The following is a 16967-nucleotide window of genomic DNA, read 5'->3' as shown; positions in this document are numbered from 1 at the left end:
TGGTAATCGATTGGTTTTGTCAGGGGTACTCATTATTTCCCGATCGTAAACGACTCTTGATCCGATAATTCTTTGGTAAGACGCAAATCCGGTAAATGGGCAAAAACAAGATATCCGATTTGCCTCATTCGAAAAGATCGGTGGTGACTCCATGATTCCAAGTCAGAACGCGAACCTGGGACCACCCGAAGGGACCATTGTGACATATGTATTATATTCTTTCATATTATAATGTTATTTAATATATCAAATATAATCTAAAATTGTGAAATATATTTATAATATTATATTTTAAATAAAGTATTTTGAGGATAAAATATTGTTGAGAGTATACATGAGTCAAGGAATTGATGAAAAGAAAGAATTTACAAACAATTGTAGTTAAAAGACCAAATTGAGTAAAATGTAAAGTTAAGGGGCTAAATAAAAAAAGAGTACATCTTTAGTAAAAAAATAACAATTGAAGTTACATAGGTATTTTATTGTGGTATATAAGCATGTTGTTTTAAATTTGGTAAAAAAACAAACTTAAAATAAATAACAAATTGAAGGAATAAGGAGATTTATGAAAAATTGAATGACTAAATTGAAAAATAAAAAAATTATCAAAAAGAGGAATTGAAAGTACATATGTATTCTAATATGATTTAGGAGCATGCGGCTCAAATTTAGTAAAAAACAAACTTAAAATAAATGATGAATTGAAGAAATAAGGAGATTATGAAAAATTAGAAGACTAAATTGAAAAATAAAAAATTCATTATCACAAAAAGAAATTTCATCACTTTGATATGACGAGTTCTACGAAAAATAATTAAATATTAACGTAGCGAATAAAAAAATATGTTCCAAGATAGGTGACGAGTTCCATGAGTGTTGTAACAATTGTCGTAAATCCTAAAATAAACTTCTGCAAAACGTGAAGCAATTATAGATACAAATGCCTAAGTACATATAGATAAATACATACAAGACATAGTAACCCCAACAATTATAGAATAGTCACTCGACCGTTTTCTCTCTATCAATTGGTTGATGTGGAATAATTTAATATTATACATGGACTTTTAGATTGATATTAAACAAAAATTATTAATATCTAATGTCAGATAGGATCCTAAAATAAAATTAAAATTACAAAACTCTAATCTAAAACATCAATCTCAATATCAACCCTAAACCATCACTGTCCCTGTCAAATCAAAAGACAATATGCTTTTGTGGAAGTTGAAATCTCTAGGGCAATAGAAATATTTGTAGAAGTCAAACTTGTCAACCATGATTCCATTCAACATGAGAGTCCAATTGCCTTGGAGAATCGAACGAATGGAGCTAATCTTAAGAAGGCAGTTGGTAGCAAGAATTATGACTTTGGCGAACCAACATTGAAGTGTGGTGGATTGAAAAAGAAAGCAAGCAAAAGGAGGAAACAACTTTCTACTAGAGCCAAGATGAAGGCTGGTCTTTCTGATTCTAAAAATGATTTGGTTGGGGAAGATAGAAAATGAAAAAGATAATGTCATGCCACATCCTGCTACCAAACCAGAAGATAGCACTGCTTCTTCAAAGGTGAAAATTAGAGGAAGGGAACGAGAGATAGCGAGGGTTTGGAGGGGAGATTTTGAGGGTTTTGGGGAGGCAGAAAAGAGGACGGTGACATTGGGGTAAGGATTTGGGAGAGGAAGAGGTGAGGCCTTGGAAAGGGAAGAGGAAGATGAAGGTTTTTGACTCATCGACCTCCGACGATGGTGATCGACAATGGCTAGAATGACAGCTAATGTGGTGGACAGATTCTAAATTGGTTTAGATAAAAAGTAAGAGAAGAAGAATAAAGAAAAAATAATTTTTTATAAGGAATCAAAACGACAACATTTTGAACAAAATTTGATCTAGTGTAGGAATCTAAAACGATGTTTTTATGTAAGTTGTCATGTGATAACACCATTAAAAATTTAACGGTTGAGTGGTAAAAAAAATTCAATTTATAAAACTCAGTGAGTAAATTGAAAAATTAAAAGTATAATGATTGAAATAGAGGAGAGAGCAAAGTTCAATTACCAAACATGAAATTTACCCAAAAAGAAAAGATTAAAGAATCGAACGAAGTTCTCTGTGGAGCAAAATTGGAGACAACCAGAACCCCTTATAAATTGGTTCATTGACAAGCATCAAAATTGTCAAATAAATAAAAACTATAATCTCAAATAAATAATAAAGGTAGTATAGAGAAGTGATCAACAAGGACTAAGTATGAATAGTTTATTTATTTCGATCCTAGGTTTTAACTGCAAAAGTAAAATTGGGGGTTTTACATTAATGAAAGTAATTAAATAATAAAAATAAATAATAAATGGAAAATGATGAAAAAAATAAAATAAAAGAATTTAATCGATATGATATAACCTTAGGTTTTGTTTAGCCTCAATTTCGATTGATCATCGAAAATAGAATTTTTCCTTCGTGATGTACAACAGTTATAGTCAACATGGTTCAACCCCTACAACTAAATCTTCTCTTCGGTTAACCAAAATTTTCAAGTCTATATCCGAAATTCGGTCCTTTTTGGTTTAAGGACGTCTATCGTTATTAGATTCGAAAATAGCTTTCTAGAAAAATCTGACTCGAGTTGTAGCATCTCACCGACAATCAAACTGAATCTTGATTCTCCTTAGTGCACCACCGCTAAGTTTATTCACAAGAAGCCAAATTATGATCAACCGATCTGACTTTCAAACTTCAAGGAAAACATTCTTCAAATCAACGTACACTTTTTGAGTTGCAGATGTCGTAACTTTTAAGGAAATGACCGATTGCCACAGTTTCCAGAGAATCAAAGAATACAATATAAAGGTATGAAGATCAAGACTCAATTATCACGATTAGAATTGAGTTTCACAAAACCTTTGGCTAAGTGGAAGTTTAGCTAAGCATGGATTGATCATACTTAGCATTGTAGAAAGAAAATAATGAAAGAAAAGTGGAGATGAAAGAAAAACATAACTTTAATAATTAACCAAGGAAAAATAAATTTTAATATGTCTTTCAACTGTTAAACCTAAAAAGTATTTATAACCCAAGAGTTATAAGTAAGTAAAATAACAAATTCCTAAATAAAATATAATAATAAAATAATCAAATTAAAAAGGCTTATGGCAAAAGATAAAAAATAAATATTTAAGTCTTATAGTTCTGGTTGATTTTTGCTTCATCTTCTAGATAACCTTATCTTAGGTAAATTTTAAATTAAATATCCAAGAAAATTTCACTCATCTTCTAGAAGATGCTAACTGGACCGTCGAAATCTATTGATTTTTGAGCTAATTAATCTAATGAAGCTCTAGTCCAAAATAAAGCCAAAAAAGAAACAAACCAGTAATATCCATGCTATAAATGATAAGTAAATAATAGTAAAAATATGCAATATGTAACTCTTATGAAACTCCTCCTCACTTATTCAATGCTTGTCCTCAAGCATACTTTAATTCAACATACTAAGTTTTCTATTTACCTTCCATCATCTCGCTTCACATCTCAGAATACCAAAAAAGTCAAGTTGACATCAAATATTTGAATCAAAATAATAATCAAGTAGAAGAGCATGAATAAGATAAATTATTGCAAAATCAAAACATCCTATTAATCCATTAATTTTAAATGCAGCAAGACTTAACACCCTCGCATGGATTCACTCAATACTCTCAAAGTGTTTAAGGTGTAGTCAACTCTCAAAGTCAGAACATAACAAAATATTATCATAGGTTTGCAAGTGAATCAAATCTCCACCTCTATAATGAACATGATGCAATAATCAGATGAACTTTCAAGGGTTGTAACGGGGTTTAGGTAAAGGTATGGAAAAAGATAAAAATCTAAGCTCATAATCAAGACAAGAGATGCACATAAGATCAAATCAAGTCCACAAGATAATATCAAACAAAACTAATTCAGTCACTGAAGAATTTCAACATCTTTTTTCTTCATTTTTTTTGAATTATTTTCTTCTTTTATTGTGGTTTTTTCTTATTTTTTTCGAGTACCTTTTTTGTGTGGAATAATTTGTTTCATTGTCTTGAAAAATGTAGCAAAAGAGGGATAAAATCAAATGCCTCGGGTTTTAAATGTGGTAAGATAAAGAAAAGGGAAAAAATGGATAAAAGTAACTAATTTAAGGGAAAACAAATGGTAGGCATTTTTTGAATGTAATACCCAAAAAAAATTAGTGACCAAAATGAATAAAATGAAAGCTTGGTGTCTAAAGTATAAACTTAGAAAATGTTTAGGGACTAAATGGTAATCTATGAAAATTATGTATTTTATTCTAGTAAATGAACAGTTGACCACTAAGAATGATATTTTCATGTTACTTAGTTTTTTGATACGAAATTAGTGTTAAAGCTATAAAGTGTTAAAATTCGAGAAAATTTGTATAATCAGATTGAATTGAAAAATTTAGGAAATTTTGATAGATAATAGAACAAGGGTGAAGAAGTCATTTGCTATGTTTAAAAGGAAAAGATTTATTATGAACCATTAGATTTAAAATGATTTCCATGTTAAACCTTAATTATTGAAATAAAAAAAAGGTAAAAATGATATTTTGGAAACTTATAAGGACAAAGTTGGTAACTACTAACTCCATGGTTTAATCTTAACCCTTGTATGAAGAAGTTGAAATAGGACACGTTTAGGAACAATGGATTTCAAGGGTAAAATTACCATTTGACATTAAAATGAATTTTCGATTTATTTAATTATTATATTTGACATTTCTCTTTCTTTTGTGATTGAGAAATTAAGAGAACATTTTTTTGTCGAGAAAATAATTTCAGTGACAAAAAATGTCTTATAATATATGATTTTAATCAATTTTTTTTGGATTTGCGAAAATGACTAACAAATTCATAACGCGAACTCCAATTTCGCAATACAGTTTCCAAATACGCAACGCAAATATGTAAATCGCAACGCGAATTTGTAAATACAGTTTCCAAATTCACAACGCATATTTCACAAATTCGCAACTCAGTTTCGGAAATTCGCGTTGCAATAGTTGCGTTTACTTATATCGGTAATTAGCGTTGCGAATTTGAAAATCGCATTGCGATGGTACTGTTTACCTATATCGGTAATTACCGTTACGAAATCAAAATTCGTGTTGCGATTTAGAAAATCTTGTTGCGAAAAGGAAACTTGTGTTATGAAAAATAAATTCACGTTGCGAATTTGAAATTCCGTGTTGCGAATTTGACTTATGTGTTGCGATTTTGGAACATGTGTTGCGAAATTGGAGTTCGCGTTGCGAATTTATTGGTCATTTTTGTAAATAAAAAAAAAATTGATTAAAATCGTATATTATAAGGCATTTTCGGTCACTGAAGTTATTCTCTTTTTTGTCTCCGCAAATCAATCGCTGGTGGCTCTTCGTTCGTTCAATCTAAAAAGAGAAAAATCATAAGTCGTTATCAAACCTCCTTCGTTACAATTCATATAACCACCGTGAACCATCACCCGGTGCACAGCAACATTGCGGTTTATTGTTCAATGTAGTTGATTATTGTCTACTTCTTATGAGCGAACGAACAACGCATTAAGTCTCAATATTATCCAACTCTAACGAAATGTAAATAATTAACAGTATACTGCCGAGTTTCTTCTTTGGAACCTTTAAATCATTAGGCTAGTCTTAATTTAAAACATTAGTTAACCACTTCCATTTAAAATATAATATGTACGTGCTTGTATTTCCAGCTTCATGTGATGCATGCTGTCATTGACTTTCGATCCAAAGTTTACGCATATGTCATGCATAAATATTTAGCCACTCCATTTAAAAAAAATAGTAGATGGCTTTGTCACAGGGATCGATAACATTCATTTAAGTTGAACCGTTAATAATTATCTAGATTTTGGTTACATTAAAAAAATTACATGCTTCCGTCTCCATTAAGTTCGCACTTGCACATGCATAATAGAGTTTCTATCAAACATGAAGATCTAATAGTGAGATGTTCAATACTTTTCATTCATATTTTAATACAATAATTATCACCCTTCAAATGTGGAAAACGTATGCTCGTAAATGATAATTAATTTATATTCGATAGCTAATAAACCGTCAAAGGAAGACAAACAACACCGGATGTTTATTATATATTAGAGGGCGATTATATATTTTTTGAATAGTCTGAAGATAATTATAAGATAATGTATGCTCATAATATTTTTTTAATTATTGACAATATATACATATTCTACTAACTCAGTTATTTGAATCCAAAATCTCTAGAGAAAAACACGAGAGAAATGACCAGTCATACTTGTTGCTGGTTGATGCATTGAGGATCTCAATTTTTCACACATTGCTTGTTAAAAGTAGTGCAATATAATTAATTATGTTTTGCAGAATGCATATGGCGCAAACGAAGGATTTGGTAACTTGAATCTGATCCCAACCTGCCCCATTAATGCAAAATTCGAAAACAATATGCCGCAACACCCGAAAGCCTCTAATAATTTTTCACCATGTGACCGTCTTCCAGCAGAAAGTCCCCCAAGTAAATTATATTTTTCCTACACGAACAATATCACTGTAAAATATCACTCTCCTTCCCCACCACGATTCACCATTTCCAAGTCTCTTTCTTCTTCTTCTTCGAGTAAAGCCTCTTTGCTCTCTCTCAAATCAAAGCAATGGCTACCAAGTTGTTCTTGTTGCTTGCCATCTGTGTTCTCCCGGTTCTCGTTAACGCAAACAGGAAGCCTTTCCAAATCATTGGCAAAGTTTACTGTGACGCCTGCCGTGCTGGTTTCGAGACAATTAAATGCTCTAACATACCTGGTATGGTTCTATCACCATTATGTCTTTTTTTTTTCTTGAATTTGATCAAAGCTTTTTGTTTTTAGGTGCGAGGGTCGAAATCAAGTGCTATGATAGGACCACTTTGAGGCTGAAATTCAGCGTTGGGGCGGAGACGGACGCAACCGGAATATATAGCATTTTGGTTGAAGATGACCACCAAGACCAAATATGCTACGCCACGCTTGTTAGCAGCCCCATTAAAAGCTGTGCAGTTCCCGACACCAGGCGTAACAAGGTCACTGTTATCTTGACCCGCAGCAACGGTGCCGTTTCCAACATTCATTTTGCAAATGCAATGGGATTCATCCAGGATACGGCGGCCGACGGTTGCACAGAACTGATCCGCAGTTTACTGCAGGATGATGAATGAAATATTATCTAATATTTGATGTTCGTGCTTTAGAGTTTCCCATTTTTTCCCTTTTTCTTGATTTTAGGATGTCATAATGATGATGGTGGTGCTCTTGACCGATCCATGATTCACCCGTCATTTTCCTGATGATTGGTGAATGCGATTTCTTGTGCTCGTGAAAGAAAATGGAACTGTTTTACATTATGTCCTTCTCACCTGTTGGAATATTTGGAGTTTTAATCATTTAATTGTGCCTTTCTAATTTGCAATTCCTTGTTTAATAAACTTCTTAATTAATTTCTAAGTTCATAATAATATTAAACAAACATTTAAAGAACAAACCAAACAACCAAATAAACATATAAATGGATGATGTGTTGTAAAGTTCTTAGACAGACAGAAAAAGTACTGTTAAAATTTTCTGTTATTTATTTGTGAACTGCTTCTTTCCCTCACCTCCTTACGATGATTCAATACTCTCCGAAAGAACTGGCGCCAATATCTCATCCTAATCAAACAGATCAAATAAAACATTATTTTTCAATTATTTTTACCCTAAAAATATATAAACTGATTAAAAGAAAATTAGTAGAAAAAAAACCATTAATCATAGACACAAAGACCCAGAATTTGTTTCTCCTATCCAGATTGTTTTGTTATGAATATTTCGCTAATTGATACCCAAGACTACTGGAAAACTGGACAGTTCATTTTCCTGCAATAAATCTATAAAGTAACCTAATGAACGAAAGCGAACTCGGGGACGATCAAGGCCAATGCATCGACCGCCCCACCGCCCCAACCACCGCTTCCACTTCTCCCGATAACTCCGTCAATAATGACAAGAAAAAGAAGGTACAGTAACAATATATTTCTTGATTTACTTCAAAACAATTGATTGTGGTTTATATTTTTTATTGATTTTTCGTTTATTATTTTTTATTATCGTCGTGGGGTAAACTCGTTTATCCCAAAGATATTTTTCTTACAAGAGACGTAACAGAGGTGGCTCATCAGATGAGGAATTTGTATTACCAGATTGTGGAGTTTCTCCTACAGGTACCACCTTCTCAAACACTATCTAGATGTTGTTTATAGTTAAACCTTTTACGTGACATGTTTGGTAGAATAGGAATAGACTCAGATATAAATGAATATGAAGAATGTATTAGACCATGTATCCAGTTAACAGACAATTATTTTTTCTCATCTGATATAAAACATCGGTAGCTAACCTAACAAGAAAGTGTTAGAAGGTGAAGAAAATATAAATAGAAAAGTGGATGAGTTTCATTTCTGACGTTGACCCTTTGGCTTTGTGATCGACAAAATTATTGGTGTTGGGAGTCTAGAACTGGTAGAAGAGAAGAAAAACAATAATGAGACTAATGTTCTTATCTGCTCCTAGGAAGAGAGGAAGTTACTGGAGGTTTAATCGAAGGGCTGAATCTCTCAGATTTCGGCTGTTCCATGGCTTCACCAATGACTGAACCTCGTGAATTCTGGTATCGATATATAATTTTCCTTTAACGCGGTCTATGTTTATATCTTACAGCAGTAAAATATCACCATATTCAGGGTGTTCGTTGCAACTTGGAACGTGGGAGGGAAGGCACCTAATCTTGACATGAACCTTGAAGATTTCTTTCTAACGGAGGATTCTGCAGATATTTATATCTGTGGGTATGATTGTCTCAGGCTTCTTTTGATATCCACAAAATACAAGATTTTGGAGCTTGTTTTCACTTACAACATCGATTTCCCAGGTTTCAGGAAATTGTTCCACTCAATGCTGGGAATGTTCTAGTGATTGAAGACAATGAACCTGCCGCAAAATGGTTGGTCCTTACAAACCAAGTACTTAACAAGCTCGAATTCGATTTCACGTAGCCATCTTCGGACTGTAACCAAAGTTTGAAATGCTCACATTCCTTAACGAAAGAGTCAAAATCTCCCAACAGTCACTTCTTCTACAAGCCGTCACTCAAAATCCTTGGTAAGAATTTCAAAGCGGAAAGTAGCCTTCTCAAAATCTGCAACTGTCCGATCGAATACACACATGGGACGAAGAGAGGCAAAAAAAAAAAGCTTAGGGATTTACCCAGCAAACAAGAACTCCGTCCCCTACCCGCACGTCGCGATGGTGCCGCCGATGATGACTTGGTTGATCTTTCTAGCATGCCCCAAAATTTTTTGACCGGACAGATGCAAGCCCGGCCCTGAGGGTAGGCGAGAGGGGCGACCACCTAGACGTTTAGAGGGGGTCATTCTTAAAAATATTTTTAAGTTTAATAATTAAAAAAATCAATTTTTTAGACTAAATCGTAAATCCTAAATTTTTTGAGGAGCCTAAGTTTAATATAACAACATTTTTTTATTGAGCACTATTAAAACTACCTGATATTACTAAATCTATCAGATGTGACCTCACTTATCTTTATAATATAATACCGTTGGTTTATGTAATGTGGGTTTAGTAATATGTATGCATATTATATTATAAATACTTGGGCCCTTAAAAAAATACCCTTTTTATAATATAATACCGTTTTTATTCCTAAAGTCATGCATATTATAAATACTTGCCCCCACTTGTCTTTATAATATAATACCGTTGGTTTATGTATTTTGTGGGTTTAGTAATATGCATGCATATTATAAAAAAATGTGTGTCTAAATATACCAATAAATCTATTAAACATACCATTTTTTAATTTTTTTAATAAAGTTTTCTTTCTTTAATAGTTAGTGGGTTTTTATTTAATGGGTAGCGAATTTTTAGTGGATGATTATTTAATAGGTAATGAGTTTTTAGGTTAGGTAATAATTAATAAAAAAATATTAATATTAATAATAAAAATACTAATAATAATATTTAAAATATTTTTTTCGACCCGGACAAAAACGAGTGTCTACAATTGCCCTCTTTGCACATTCTTGTGTTAACAAGATAAGACAAAGAAGAAAAAGGCAACCAATTTTTGTCCGATAAATGAAACATGTGACATAAACAAACATTCTTGTGTTAATAAGGATATGACAAAGACGAAAAAGACAAACAGTTTTTATCCGATAAATGAAACATGTGACATAAACAAAAATATATCTGATAAAAAAATATATCCGATAAATTTTACTTTTTAATAAATAAATTAGAATGAAAGTTATTTAGATAATTAATGTTTTTGAATAAATTAGGTAAATAAAAGGGAATTAGTGTTGGGGTAGTGTTGAAGAAGATGACAAGAAGATAAGTAAGGCTTGATTCCCTTCCCAATCAATTCCCCACACTTGGTATGTTTAGGCCATCTCCAGTCTTAATCCATACTCTAGCGTATCTCTATCTCTACTCTAGACATGAAACAATAATTCATCTCCAGCGCTATCTCTACATTACCACTAATTCTACTTTATTTACAATATTTAACTATTATAATATTAATTTTATAAATATAAAAAATCAGAAAAAATTCAAAAAATCCAAAAAAATACAAAAAAAATAATATGATTATTTATCTAATTTAAATATATTTTTATCTATCTTATAATTTAATATATTTTAACTAAAAAAACAAAATCTAGCGCGAGCTACAATACCACGTTAGATGTGGCACGGTACTGTACAAGTATTCGCAGAATTCGGATTTATACGCCGGCGAAACTGTTAAATCAAAGAAAAAACGACGAACCCCTGCATGGTACTCATTCACTCTAGCCAAATCAGTTTTCGTGTAAGCCGTGAAATCACATAATTAATCGATTCTTGTACTGGGAACATTTCAGGTGCGATAGGATATTATGGCACGGTTACGGCATTGAGCAATTATCGTACGTTCGCGGCGAGACGAGATTCTCTGATCACCAACCTGTTTCGTCGCTGTTTACAGTGAAGGTCGAAGTAACGAGAAAATCCGGTAACAGATTCAGAAAAGGTTATTCATGTGCGGTAAATATATCGCCGTACGAAGATTCTATACCTAAACGACATAGTTTCTATGAGTTGCAACTCCAAATTTCATTTGTTTATATCGTTTAGATTATTATAAAGAAATTTCACCCTCATCTAAAATCGGCAAAATCAACGAGATAATGTTGTTGGAAAATAAATTCACGAGATAATGCGTTCCAACAATTAATTGCTGAGATAGGGTGAAATCTACAGTTCGAACATATGTCGCCAGGCGCTCCGGGCGACCAAGGAGGACGCCATACAGTCCCTGCGAGCTGTGGTTAGCTGCTGCATTATCTATATCGGTAATTAGGCTTTTACCCGAAACCCTAAACTAACTAACAATCTCGCCAGTTTGGTCGCCGGGATCACATGACGACCTATAAGGTCGCCCGACATTCATGGCGACCTCCATTTCAACGTGCATGGCGACCTTCACGCATAGCAATTACCTAAATTTCCCTAAGTAACAATGATTTCTTATTTCGGTAATTAGGCTTTTATCTGAAATATGACGACCTCCATTTCAGCAGGGCGTGCTTGACGATCTTCAAGCATGCAAAGTGCAGCAGCTCACCACAGCTCGCAGGGACGGCATGGCGACCTCCTTGGTTGCCAGGAGCACCTGGCGACATATGTTCGAATTGTAGATTTCACCTTATCTCAGCAATTAATTGTTGGAACGCATTATCTCGCGAATTTTTTTCCCAACAATTGATTTTGCGTCTAAAATCACTTTATTTATTTTTTTCCTCTCTTCACAACCACAATGACTAGAAATCTAGAACAGGATATCTTTGTATCAAAATCTGTAAATTTCAAAAATATATATACTTAACCTTGTAAATACAATTATATAAAAAATAAATTTGTTCTTAATTTGAGTTTATTTATCCGTATTTAGATTTTTATATAGCATTTTAAAAGGTTTAATTATGTCCAAGAAGCGTTGATTTTGTTGCAATGGTTAGTGGATTTTCGGGTTGAATATTATTTAAATTTAAGGAATATTATATATATACTATGTTTTGGATATAATCTAATTATTAATCTATTAATTTGTGCTTTAGAATGATTGATTAATCTAACAATTATATCACCATAAGTAACAATTATATCTTGTATAATACGATATCAAATTCTATCTTTTTCGTTATTAATTCATGTGATGAAACTAGACTATATTCTTCTTCTCAAATTCATTATACATACAAAATTGATTTTTTTATGTTTTCTAGAATTGTTATACTCAAACTGTTGAACTCTTTAGAACGTAAAATTTGACAATATTTTTCTTTTCTTTTATCACAATCTGAGGGTCTTTATAAATTTTCATAGATCAACCTTTGTTGGGGTATATGTACCCTTTTGAATCCAAAGTACCTAGCGAAATTATATTAATTATTTTTTAAATCTGTCCCAACTTAAATCGAGTGTTGTGATCCAACAATGAAATCTCATACTTCAGGGCCACCATTATCATGAATTCGTGATTGAATCAAACATGAATATATTCTAATAACAATTTATTTGAAGATAATGATAAGTATAGTGATCACACAATAAAATCGATACCAAGATTTTACGTGGAAATCCTTTAAGAAAAAATACGAGAAAAAAAGAAAAAAATCACTAATGTGAAAAAAGAATAATACAATAGAATTTTCAAAAACACTTTTTCTTTTAACCCTAATATCTATTATTAAGGATAATTATTTGATTACAATAGAAATTTATTTAGTATAAATCTATTTAGGCATGTAAACGAACCAAATATTCAGTGAACTGCTCGTGAATTGATCGGCAGGAAGTTCGTTTATATTCGTTTATTTATTAAACGAAAGAACATAAATAAGATTTTATGTTCGTTTAATTAAATGAGCGAACACGAACAAAATGGTCATTTTTGTTCATTTACATTCGTGAACGTTCGATAATCTGTTCGTTTATGTTCGTTCATTTATATTAATTTATGTCCATTCATTTATATTCGTTTGTTTATGTTGGTTCGTTTATGTTCATTTATGTTTTCTAGACTCGTTTGAAATATTAAGGCTTAATAAGTTTTAATCTTAAACCCATTATCATTTTTAAACTCATTTAATTTTAAACGCAAATAAAAATACTCAAATCAATTAAAGAAAATATAAATCCTAAAATTATTTGAAAAGAAAAAAATTATTCTCAAATATAAACCGTGTGTTTGTTTACGTTTGTTCATTTGTGTTCGTTTATCATTTAAACGAACAAAACAAGTTGGTTCGTTTCATGCCTAAATCTATTCCAATTATGTTTTTTTTATCTTTAATCAATATAAAATAGAATAGACTTTCTACTTTCAGTCAAACTAAATTCTTTTTTCTCTTGATTTTACATCTTCATTAATTTGAATCATATCAAATTCGGGTCAATCTCTAATAATTTCTATCTTTACACTAATCCTGAAAGTTTTATTTAACGAAAAAATAGCACACTAGCATGACAACTTAACTATCATTAATTATTTAATGGTCCAATGACCAAACAAAATTTTTTCTTGACATCAATGACTTTAATGAAAACTTTTCAATGTTGATGACTAAAATGCAAATGTTCCTAACATTTAATGACTATTAGTGTAATTTATCCTATTTTAATTATAAATTTATCATTGAACTCAGTGATAATAATTTTAAAACTATAGTAGAAAAATACCTGGTTTTATATGATTGTTGGACTACATAAAACTTTAAAAGTTGAAACACCATTTACTTTATTACTTAACGAGTAAAATAAACATACACGATGATGAGCAAAATCATATAGAAATGGCATTTCAAATGTATCACCAATTGAAAAAAAAACATAATAGCATTTGTCCTATCTTGATATTATGAGAATATTTTGCCACATCTTTTCTATTTTAGTAGCTGAATTTGAAGTAAACTTTATTTTACCATAATAAATCATTGTAGAATTTTAAGTTTCACCAACCCTACATTTATCGTGTGAAACTAAAAATTTTAAGGTGAAAATTTAAGAAACAATCTCAATAACAAAAGGGTGTTGTTTCCTTCAAAAATATCGAATTCGAACAATTATACATACACGATGTTATTAAAAAAGTACTTTAGTGCAAGCAGGTGGGGCTCCCATTCCAAATGTTAAAAATTGTCCAATAATTAACGGAGTTGGTTCAAGTGATAAGTAGCTTGGAATCGCTTAAGCAAGTCTCGATTTCGAGTCCTTGTGTCTGCAGAAAATCTCCGCTGGAAAACTCACCCACTAAAATAAGGTGTGCAACCCGGGTCGGTGCAGATTAATTAAGGCGAAACTTTAGAAACCGGGAGGACAAAAAAAACTGCCCAATAAATCTCACCTGTCATTTTTGGAAGCATAGTTGTGCATTTAATTCGCACACTCTTGCAGAGAATCTCAAATGCTTGTGTCATTTAAAACAAAGCACTTATTAAATTTGACCAATTATCATATGCTTATTGTCATTTTACCAAATAAAAGTTATTTCATAATTATCAACATTTTAGCTGCCTTTTATGTATATTTATAATAAATACAATATATATATTGTTCATCTCTGGGTTTTTTCTATAATCCTTTGATTAGATTTGTAGATCTAATTCTTCAGAGATATTCATTTGAAAATGAGTGAAGTTGTGGATGTCGAAAGCAACCTTAGAGGTAAGATCTTAATGCCACAAAGCATTCTAAATGGTTTACTTCATTTTTTTTTTATAATTTTCTTCCACTCTCTCCTCATAATTTCACGCATAAATTGATGATTAATTTTTGGTTATATAAATATATTTGATATGGTAATCTTGAATTGTTCCCTTTATATTTGATGGATCTTTGCAAGATAAGTGATTAATATTGTGTATTTGTGTTTTTAAATAGTCCCAAACTAATTTTTTTTATTTGATTCTGTTCTAAACTCACATTCTATATCGATTTGATCGATATCTTTTTATACATTAATATTTTTTTGTTGAATCTCTATTTGATTAATAGTTAATTTGACACGTATGCAAGAAATATAATTAGATTTTGTGCATGAATGAATTAGATCCAACAATTATTTAGATATCAATAACTTTTTTTGGTCAAAAATCGAATAAATTAATAGTTAATTTGATACGTCATATATGTGACGTACGCAAATAATACGCCAAAATATTTTTTTTTTGTGCAGATGCATTCATATGTATTATTAATAATGATTGAGTAGTTTATATGAACTAATCCAAATACATTGTTCATATAAGGTATGGTGGTTCCTTGATAATTCATGAGATATTCACCAAATCTTACAACAAAATTTGTGTAATGCAGTATCAAATCAAGATGAGAGCAGCTTATTGGATGATGCTGAAAATTCTGGATCAAAATTGGATGTGAAACCTGAAAATTGGTTGGGAGCTTGGGTAAATAAACAATTTGGTAACAAAGCCTCTATGGGTAAGGTTGCGAGTTACTGCGGTGAAACCAGACTCTTCAAGGTTTGAATTCTTCATTTTTTTTATCTTTGAAAACATGAAATTTTACACACATTATTTTTTTTTACAGTAGTGTACTACACATATTTTTAATTTTTTTATTGCAGATAAATTATGAAAATGGTGTATCTGAGAAAGTGGATTATCAAGGATTACAACAAATTGTAGCTCCCCCAGAATTGGTTAACGATCATCATCAAATCACATATCCTAGGTAAATAAATAATCGTATATAATTTACCAGTTACCACAATCACACATTACTATATCTTTTCATGCACATGTTAAGTTAGAGGTCCAACAAGTATTTTTGTTTTAAAAAAAGTTTGGATAGCATAATTAAAATAATGTTGGCAATATTTCAAAATAGGTGGTACTGGTACAATAAAACGGAGAAGAAAGGGAAGAAACGACATCAACCCGAGGGTCAAAGGGTTCCAATCCATCCGAGACGATACTCATCGGCAACTTTGCCGCAGCAGGTTGAACCGAAAAAGAGAAAATGCAAGAAAGAAGCCGGGACTAGTGGCGCTGCTTCACGCCCTGCCTACATACCTCTGGCATTTAGAGAGACCAAGAGAGATGCCTATGTTTACTATAAGTGAGATTTGATAACATGTTAGGTTTGACAATCATACCGTATCCTAATAATTTGCAACTTTGCAACCCGGCTAGCTGGTGTTGATCATCTTATTTTGGATTTTTGGACTTTGAAGTTTCTCTTATGTTTTGATGTTAACGGAAAACTATAAGTTGATCGTTTTTTTTGAATTAATCACTGGTATCCGATCTATTAATCGATTAATCTAGATCGGGTACTATAGAGGCGAGGGAGACCCTCCCAACCCAGTTTGCTCTATTCACAAACCACAAGATTCGAACCCTAACCTTGCTTAAGAGATCTAGTGCCTCATCCCACTAGACCAACTAGTTGTTGTTCATCGTTTTTTTTTATTTATAGATGTTTTAATGTGATTGTTTGTGTTGATCTGAATAACCTAAAATATTTATTTTTGGGATTTTTTTAGACATCAATTTGGCATTATATATAATAAAGGTAACTGATGACGAGTATATGAATTATTTAAAGATCAAATTAGAGATTGAGCTTCCACAACCCATTTTTATCAGCTTTTGAGCTTCCAATGTACGACTTTAGTTACATGTGGAACCGACTCTAAAACATCATGACATGAAAAGAAGAGTGAAATGTTCATTAGAGGTTATCTAAAAATGTTAAACAAGTAAAAAACTACAGAAGAGACTAAAAATATTGTCATTCCGAGCCACATCATCGACTTCGTAAAGTTTTAA

The 16967-nt window shown here is 31.7% G+C and overlaps 2 protein-coding genes across 2 annotated transcripts; both read left to right on the top strand.

Moving 5' to 3' along the window:
- Positions 1-6678: 6678 nt before the first annotated feature.
- Positions 6679-7229, top strand: LOC120138123 (protein DOWNSTREAM OF FLC-like). Its single transcript, XM_039153712.1, has 2 exons — positions 6679-6838; positions 6904-7229. Exons 1-2 carry the CDS (start codon positions 6691-6693, stop codon positions 7227-7229), a joined length of 474 nt encoding a protein of 157 aa, XP_039009643.1. The 5' UTR covers positions 6679-6690.
- A 723-nt stretch (positions 7230-7952) lies between these two features.
- On the top strand, positions 7953-9206 carry LOC120138228 (type I inositol polyphosphate 5-phosphatase 5-like). The gene is made up of 5 exons (XM_039153770.1): positions 7953-8066; positions 8204-8270; positions 8620-8716; positions 8790-8894; positions 8978-9206. Exons 1-5 carry the CDS (start codon positions 7953-7955, stop codon positions 9099-9101), a joined length of 507 nt encoding a protein of 168 aa, XP_039009701.1. The 3' UTR covers positions 9102-9206.
- Positions 9207-16967: the final 7761 nt, after the last annotated feature.

This window comes from Hibiscus syriacus, unplaced genomic scaffold, assembly GCF_006381635.1.
Source record: "Hibiscus syriacus cultivar Baekdansim isolate YM2019G1 unplaced genomic scaffold, ASM638163v2 tig00110678_pilon, whole genome shotgun sequence".
Classification (NCBI taxonomy): domain Eukaryota; kingdom Viridiplantae; phylum Streptophyta; class Magnoliopsida; order Malvales; family Malvaceae; genus Hibiscus; species Hibiscus syriacus.
Note: the sequence above shows the minus strand (reverse complement) of the source record. Positions and strands in the feature narration are given on the sequence as shown.